Consider the following 9,238-nt stretch of genomic DNA (forward strand, 5'->3'; position numbering starts at 1 on the left):
AATTCAATGAAGGGAGCATTACAAACATATTACTTCTACTTAAATAAATTACATTTTGAAAAAAAATACTATACTATATGAAAAGGAATTGTTACTAGTTGCCTTGCATCAAGCAACCCATGTTCTCTACAACGACGTATAGTTGTTTCGTCAATTTTTTGTCATTGACTCAAAGAATCGTCCTTGACATTATTTCTTTTTCCACACACATCTAGACTTTCTAAGTACCCGATGATCAATAGTAAGTACCCTTTTCACCATTTTTTTGGTTTTCTCCATGAGAGATTTTGATGTGTCATCCACAAATTTCATGGGAGAGCATGCCTTGATGAATTAACAACCTACTGCATGTCTCATCAGACAGCATCACATAGTACACAAAACATTCACAAGTTCAGACGCATAGTGCATCATTGATGAAGTGTCACATACCTCGTCGAGTGTCTGTAACATCAACAAACTACATCAAAAGTGTGCACAATTAGAATAGCCATACTTTAGTAGTTTGGGGCAAACCTTATTGATGCACTTCCAAGAACCAACGTGTTGGATTCATTGTGAAACCTTGGAGAAGACTATGTTGGAGGTTTGTGGCTTTGTTCAGAGATAAGGGTCATATCGATGTTCCATTGAGTCCATGCGTGCACTTTTCCCTTGGTCGATGGGAACTCAAAAATGGCATCTCCATTGTAACTCTTGGAAATCTTTGTCACCTTTACAATAAGATCAATGTCAATTATGATCTTTGTTAAGGTGTTCTTCTTTAATGCGGACTTCAAAATATCCACAAAACTATTTCCATTTGTTGTGAATGGTGAAGCTTGCAAACAATCGTGAGCCGACACATGTTTCCCATCGAGGGTGCTCAAATTAATGAATTTTGTTGTGTTTGGTTCAAATACTAAAGGAGTTGCAACAAGGCACTTAGGGGATGATGTCATGATGGGTTTGCGACATTAACTTTGTGAACACTAGACAAGCACTTCTCCAAAACTTATGCACCCAAGATGATTGATAGTACACTCCAAGGCACATAACTTGCTCTGTTCCAATATTGATAATAGAATACATGAAAGGAGAAGCTTGATCAATCAAGAAAATTTCAAGTATATTAACTTTTTCGTTTTCTTATTAAATTTTCCATCAGAAAACAGAAAAGATTGAATGAAACCAGGGAAGTTAAGAGTACAAACTATAAGAGAGATAATGTTTAGTAAGAAGTTGCTTGGTAGATAAAGAGTACTATAAACTGCAATCCTCTTAAAATTAGAAAAGATTAAGCTTATATAACAAGTACAAATAAGTAGCCGTTTTAAGATCAATTAAATAATATTTTTGAAAATAATTTATTATTTTTTAAATAAAAAACTTTTTATTTATTTTTAAAAATCAACTCTCTCTCTAATCAGCACGTTCCTCTCTACACTTCAATCCAATACTCTCTCTCTCTCTCTCTCTCTCTCTCTCTCTCTCTCTCTCCACTTCATCTCTCACTCCCCTCCCTCCATTGCTCTCACTCTCTCTACCCTCCTACCACCCCCTTTCTCTCTATCTCTCGCTAGTGTACTCTCTTTACCACCTTGGATCCACCCCCACCCCCCGTCTCTCTCTCTCTCTCTCTCTCTCTCTCTCTCTCTTTCTCCAACCCATTCTCTCCCTCTTTCCTATTCCACTCACACTTCAATCTACTATCCCACCCCTCTCTCTCTCTCTCTCTCTCTCTCTCTCTCTCTCTCTCTCTCTCTCTCTCTCTCTCACTCTACCTACACTACCTAATCCACATAAAGATGAAAGATTTTTAGTCTGATTTAAATCAGAGAAAATGAGGAATTCATCTGAGCTTGAGTTGATAGCAGCCCAACTAGTAGAATAGACCAGTGACAATCCCTTAGCATTTTGGGATAAAGAGGAATATTGAATTTCTCTACTTGGAGAACCTCAACCTAAAGGATTGAAAGCTACACATCTTGCAATGTCTTTAGAGGATACAAGAATGTGCAATGAGGAGATAAATCAACTTCTCAAAGATGGTTTGATTTCTCCCTCTAACAATGCTTTTGCATGTCAAGCATTCTATGTCAATAATGATTCAGAACAAAAGCGAGGATAGTAATCAACTATAAACCAATCAATGATTGGTTATAACCTAAACGGTTTCCTCTACCATTAAAGGATGAGTTGTTAAGGAGGATTAAAGATTGTAAGGTATTGTCCAAATTTGATCTAAAAAGTGGGTTTTAGCAATTCAAAATTCAACGTCAAGACAGGTACAAAACTAGCTTTGTTGTACCACAAGGTATGTATGAATGGAATGTTCTTCCCATGGGATTAAAGCCAGCACCATCTCTTTGTCAAGAACGAATAGAAATCCTATTCGCTGACTGTAAAGAATTTTTGCTGCTCTACATCAACGACATCTTAGTCTATCCAAGGATATTGCAATTCATATAAAGCACCTACACCTATTCATATAGAAACTACAAAAGACACGATTGGTTCTTAGTCTCAAAAAGATTGAGCTATGCCAACCTCAGGTTGCTTTTTTGGGAGTAGAAATATCTTCTGGATGTATTAAAATGCAGGAACATGTATTGAAGAAACTTCAAGGTTTTTCAGACCAACTTAATGATCGAAAAGAAGTTCAATCATTTATTGGATGCGTGCAGTGGATTGCCCAACAATATCCTCATCTGGCCAAAGATTTAGTTCCTTTCAAGGATTTGGAAAGAAGTAAAATATTCTTTTGGTCCGACAAACTTTTCGAAACAGTAAGGCAGATCAAGCATATCTACAACAACCGCCCTCCTCTTCAAATTCATACCAATAAGCCACTTATTGTTTATTCTGATGCTTCTGAAGAAGCTTGGGGAGGCATTTTACGTGAATTAAATGATGATACCCCTATCATATGCAAATGGGCTTCTGGGCTCTTCAAAGATGCAGAAATGCGCTATCATTCTATCCAACGTGAACTCCTGGCAGGAGCAAATGCAGTCTTATCCTTTTGACTTTTTTTATGGGAATTCCTTTTACTCTAAGAAGTGATCTAAATAATTTCGACAAATTTCTAAAAGAGAAAATTGCTAGAAAAGTAGGCAACGCTCAAATTTACCGATGGGCCTACAAGTTAAGTCACTTTGACATCACTTACGAGTTTGTTCCAGGAAATAGGAACAATGTGGCCTATCTTCTTTCCCATGTCAAAATGACCTAAGCAGTGACCTCACAGTGAAGATTAAAAGTGATTTCAGCTATGATGCAATACCCACTCACTTTTAAGATACCCACTCACTTTTATGATGCACACTCACCTGACACGTAGCCCAGCTTGTAAGTTATGAAAGTGCTCAATCTTGTATAAAAGGAGGCCTTGCAGTCTTTGTAAGGGATTTCTTTTGGTACATACCAACCCGATAGCTCTAAGTTTTTAACCTTTTGTAACCTCTGGCAATATATGTTTCTTCATCTTCAGTTCTATCAGTGTCCATTGTCATTACTTTGTGCGTCTATTAGTACTCATACTTTGTTCTTCTTGCTTCCGCCCTAAATGGGTATCAGAGCCTTTGGTGCTTGTTGATTATGATTAACCATGTGAGGTATTACTAGTAAACTCTGAGTGCTCGTGAGGACTGCCTAGACTTTGTGGTTGGAGCTTCTTTCACTGTTAAGTCATTGTCGCTAGGCTTGGTGCCGCTTAGACACAGACATCATCAGCTCTTTTAGACTCCACTATCTAGTGCTTTGCATATCCACAATCCATTGACACCCTAGAGAGCTAGTCATCTCTTAGGCATAATTCAACACTCATTATGGCAATGAGCATATCTTCCTTCAAGAAGCTGTTATCTAACAATTTGGAATTAGAAGAAACAAATCCCTATGGAAAATGGAGTTTACCGAAGGTTTCTACTTCTAAGTGTTGACGCATAACAAGGTATTTTCCCTCTCTTCTAATACAATATATCATGAAACCCATGGAAAGTTAACAATTAGGGAAAGTGGTTCCGATAATCACATAATCCATCTCTTTGAGGAATAGTTCGAGTTTAGAAACAAGGCATTGAATTTGTGCATATATATAGCTGTTGGTATAATACCTTTGTTTTGCAAATGTCTTAATGTTTCATGCGTTGGAGCCTTGCTAGATACTAGGCACATAAATCTTCTTGTTCAAACTATCAGCATTCTGCAGGGTAGCCTATCCAATGGTCCTATATACATTGAATGTTTTCCAAAATTCCCTTGTAGCCTTACTGATAAATATTTTGATGGTTATTTCTCTGTTAATAAAGACTCATGGCCTAGATCTCAAACATAGTTCAGATCATCTGCAAATAGCTTATAGAATGATCATTAGAACAGTTAACACCTGTCTTCCCTCAGTGTATAACTCTGGCTATCTGAGAGAAGATGCATCTCACACTAAAGGACAGAATATTGTTATGAAAGTGGATGATACAACTCAGGGAACATTACCTGAAATGGTGAATTGGCAAGAAGTATAGTTTCCCTCAGAATTGAAACTAGATAGTTCTAAAACTCTGTTAAATGAAGTTCAGCAAACCAGTGCCGGTGAACATTCAGTGGCTTGGATCCACTGATCAATACAAGGTCTTAAGTCGATCTAGATCTAAGAAAGAAATTGCTTTTGTCTTGGAAAAACCTGTCTACCAGATGCAATTCAGTGAACTTGATTCTTGGGCCTCCAGTTATTCTTCTGCCTCAACCTCTCATCGGCGATAGAATCCTTCACCTCTGCCTTGCATACATCCAGAGAACTACAAAGATTATGAAGAGATGTTCAGATGCAAACTCTACAATAAAATTATTGCATCTGAGTTTGTTGCTAATGGAATTGATCTTTTGACAAAGACAACTATAGAAGAAAATGAGCTTTCTTATAGCCTTCCCTATAATCTACCAGCACCCAATACACGTCTTCAACCTTTGGAGTCCACCTCAAACTGCCATACCAATGCCTTAGATCAAATTTGGAGAATACCTTACAATCTTTAATCCTCCTTAACAACTCATCCTTTAACGGTAGAGGAAACCGTTTAGGTTCTAACCGTAAGGTCAATGTTAGGATGCGGGTGCAAGTATAGAGTAACCTGCATTTTCGCATGCCCCAAAGCAAGTTTGCATGTGAAAATCTTATTAATGCGGCCGCAAGAATTACCTGCATAGGAGACTGTGATTGCATAAGGAAGTATTTGAATCAGTTGTTGAGGGACTAAGGTGTGATTGATATAGGATATAACTGATCCTGAGTCCTAGAGAGCATCCAGATGAAATGATTGTTGCTGAGGGAACTTGACCCAACCTTCAAAATAAAAGGCTCAATTATATTTTGGATTGAATTTGAGAATGCTGCAACCATTTTAAAGTTCGTTCAGGGACCCATTCAGAAGTAGGTTCAATGGCAACCTGTGCTAGGAAATCCATATCTGATAAATGGTTAGCAATTCCAAATACATGGTCAAGTTTGGCTTCAACGGATGCTAGTTGAGACTCCATAGATTGAAACCATTGATATAATTGATCACATTTGGTATTTACTTGATGGAGGGCTTCAAGAATGGCCTTATCATTCTTGCTGCATATTTGAATATAATCAAAAGCCTCATTCATGGGGTGATGGTGTAAAGTTGAAGCTTGATTCTACTGCTCATTTGGTTTTAAAAAACTACCTTCAGCTCTATGCAAGGTTGCGTAGGATGTGAAGGCTGTGATGTCTAAGAAGGCCGTAGCCCTACATGCATGAATCGCTTCCAGTCATCTTGTTGGGCAATAGAAGTGGCATGTTCTACCATGTTCCTGAACAAGGGCAAAGGTGTGTACCTTTGCTGTTCTTTCCTTGAGAGACTTAGATTTAGCGGTGGTTGTTGGCTTTCCCACGATTCTGTTTTGTCAGAAGAACCTTGGCTAGACTCAGAGTTAGGAGAAACATACTTTTTTTTTCTTAGGAAATGAAAAAGGTTTTCTCACCATGTTGTTAACCCTTGGTTGACTATCATAAAAAAAATTTGGTTCTTCAAACTGATCAGTAGCCATAGATTCACCTGTGTCGCTGTCAGGCTGATTGTTCTTCATCAGAATCATACTCAGTATATTCTTCAATCGGGATATCTTTCTTTTGCAAAACATTGCAGTAAATTACCTCATATTCATAGTTATCCCGAAGTACTGTATTTCCAAATTTTTTCTTGCGTTGTGGACATTCAGGAGCAAAATGCCTTGGTTTGTTACAGATGTAGCACCGTAACTGTTTTCTTTCTTCTTTGTTGAGTTTTCTCTTTCTTCGTGCTACCTTGAATTTTTTACCATATTTGTTTTTGTGATGTTTAAACTTGCAATTACATTTTGTTATCTCTGCATCCAAAGGATTTAGCCTCCGTCGCTTTAGCACAAAAACTGGAGTTGAATTCTCTGGCCTGCTTGATTTCTTTCTTCATTCTTATCCTAGTGTATTCAAGGTCAGTAACCTCATCCACAAAAGAATTGATTTGTGCGAGAGAAATATTCTCATCAAGATGCAAACCTGCTGCTTTGATCCTTTCTTTCACTAAATTTGCAAATGACTCAGGGAATGAATTAATGTAGTACTGTTTGTATTAAGCTTTGAAATACCCACCTGGAAATTGATATATCAAGTGTGTCACGTGTTGTTGGTATTTCTTAATAATCTGAGTCAGATCACAGAGTTTGCTTCAAAATAATGCTTCTTTATTCCTTTCTTGTATTTTGTTGGTTGACCCCAAAAATTGCATGACCAGTGTTGAAAAGAATAATGAAATTACATTATCAAAAATTTCACGGCCCTCTGGTCCTCCTTGCATAATGTAAGTTTTACTGTCTGTGCTTAGGTCATCCCACCAGGCTCACAACATTCCTTGAAATCCAGCTATTATCATTGAAACTGATTGTCTTCGTGTAAAATCTTTATAGTGGATTCCGTAATGAGCAAAATTGTATATGAACTCAAAAAATTTCCATACCCGTTCTTGAGTAAGACCATCAATATCAAGAATAGTCATATCTCCAAATTTACACACACACACACACACACACACACACACACACACACACACACACACACACACACACACATATATATATATGTATATACACACATACACACACACACATACATATATATATGTGTGTGTGTGTGTGTATATATATATATATATATATATATATATATATATATATATATATATATATATATATATATATATATGTGTGTGTGTGTGTGTGTGTGTGTGTGTATCCCCTCTATCTCTCTCCATCCCAAATCCCTTCTTCTCTCTCAACCCCTTCAACTCTCTCTCTCTCTCTCTCTCTCTCTCTCTCCATTTCCTCACTAATCTACTATCCCGCCTCTCACCCCTTCTTGCTCTCTTCCCCCCCCCCCCCCCCCCCCCCCCCCCCCCCCCCCCCCCCCCCCCCCCACTCCATCTCCCTCCCTCCTCTAGCAGAGAAGCCACCGAGTACAATGATTAGGAAACACACCAAGAGTTAGTTGTCTTCATTTTCTTGATTCAATTTTCTCACTTCACAAAAAAGAAATCTTTGCAATGTTCATGAATTATAACTTTTAAAAAGACCCACCCCTAACAAAAATTTACAACGCAGTGTGAGGATAGCTAGGAAGAAGGACCGTCTAGTGGGAAGCTCCAGAAGAAGGCAAGATGGGAACAAAATGGGGACATTGACAAGGATTTGGCAATGGGCCATGGAGGAGGTAACAAAGAGAGTATCCGATGATGATTGGAGAGCGGAGTCACATGGTGAGGGGGGGTGGTACTCATATGACATAGCATACCAATACCGGAGAGAAATCTCAATCACATGCCTCATAGCTAGATCATAGTACCCACTGCTAGTTTGAGCACGATGGTCAGCATGTTTGTAGTCCATTGCCAGATGATAACATTGAGGAGAAATGCATAATATCTTTCGCTCACACTATTTGTTATTGTGCAAGTATCATGCACAAATTAGTAAATTTGATTGCGATATAGTTATGTGGTTATTTTTTATTATAGATGGTACAAACAAGGAGATTGATCCACTACACCTTGGATTATGTTGCAATATCAATTACATGCAATTAGACTTGCAAGGTACGGGACATATTTTTATGGCAAGCATTTTTTGACGAGTTCTTCTTGGAATCGGGCAAGCTGATTCCAAAAAGATTCTTTCTCTCTCTCTCAGTCCTTGAAAGTTGAGGATCTACTCTTTTTTCTCTCTCCTCTCTCTCTCTCTCTCTCTCTCTCTCTCTCTCTCTCTCTCTCTCTCTCTCATATAGAAGTCTTTCCTTGGCAAACCCACCTTGATCAAACATTGGGAGCCATTGAGTGCAAATAGTAATTATTTGAAAATATCACTCTTTTTCCTACTCTCTCGTGTACACTCGTACTCAAGGACAAAAACACACCTGAATCACTATGCATACACTCTTTCAAATATCACGATTTACATCGAGAAATAGTTTATCCACCAACAAAACTCGATCAAATATTGTGATTCCTCGAGAATAAAGGACTCTCTCTCTCTCTCTCTCTCTCTCTCACACACACACACACACACACACACACACACACACACACACACACACACACACACACACACACACACACACACACACACACGAAGATGGATCTTGTCCTTGGGTTCCACTGCAATGTGAGTCCTCTATAATATTTCACCAGCTTTGAAGCATTGTGTGACCAATTTATGATTGTTGTTGATAGATCTCTTGCTGAATTTGTCATTGCTTGTCAGTTGTTCTCATGTGCTCATTCTTTGACTTGCCACTGTTTGATGGAGCTTTGTTGTTGACCTTGAAGCTAAGAGTTTCTCTTGATAAGCATGTGAAGACCTACAACTGTTGCTCAATTTGTTCAATGAATGATATGAGTATTATGTCCTTATTGATGATGTAGAAGGAATATATGCAAGAAGATAGTGATGAGTGTTGCTAGATTAGGGTCTAAACCTAGATGACCAAAGGGAAAAAGCCCAATGGGAAAAAACTGCCTTTGGTATACACTCTTATTGGAGTTGAGAAATTGGATTTGAAGTACTTGTTCATGCAAGGTGAGTGCTTGGGAGAAACAAAGGAATAGTGTCTAATGAAAGTGTCAATTATAAGACACTCTATTTGCATAAGAGAAAATTTATCAAACAAAAGCATGCAGCGTGAAAGATGGAGTTGCTGGGTGAAAGA

At 38.1% G+C, this 9,238-nt stretch overlaps 1 protein-coding gene across 1 annotated transcript; it reads left to right on the forward strand.

The window, feature by feature from the left end:
- The first annotated feature begins 2,576 nt into the window (after nt 1-2,576).
- On the forward strand, nt 2,577-3,008 carry LOC147459962 (uncharacterized). Its single transcript, XM_086511655.1, has one exon. It carries the CDS (start codon nt 2,577-2,579, stop codon nt 3,006-3,008), a length of 432 nt encoding a protein of 143 aa, XP_086367781.1.
- The last annotated feature ends 6,230 nt before the right edge of the window (nt 3,009-9,238 follow it).

This window comes from Adiantum capillus-veneris, chromosome 4, assembly GCF_014529385.1.
Source record: "Adiantum capillus-veneris isolate H3 chromosome 4, ASM1452938v2, whole genome shotgun sequence".
NCBI lineage: Eukaryota > Viridiplantae > Streptophyta > Polypodiopsida > Polypodiales > Pteridaceae > Adiantum > Adiantum capillus-veneris.

Bases quoted from the DNA above. Each gene is read 5' to 3' on its own strand.
- LOC147459962 (XM_086511655.1), top strand. From the start codon at position 2,577: ATGCAGGAACATGTATTGAAGAAACTTCAAGGTTTTTCAGACCAACTT.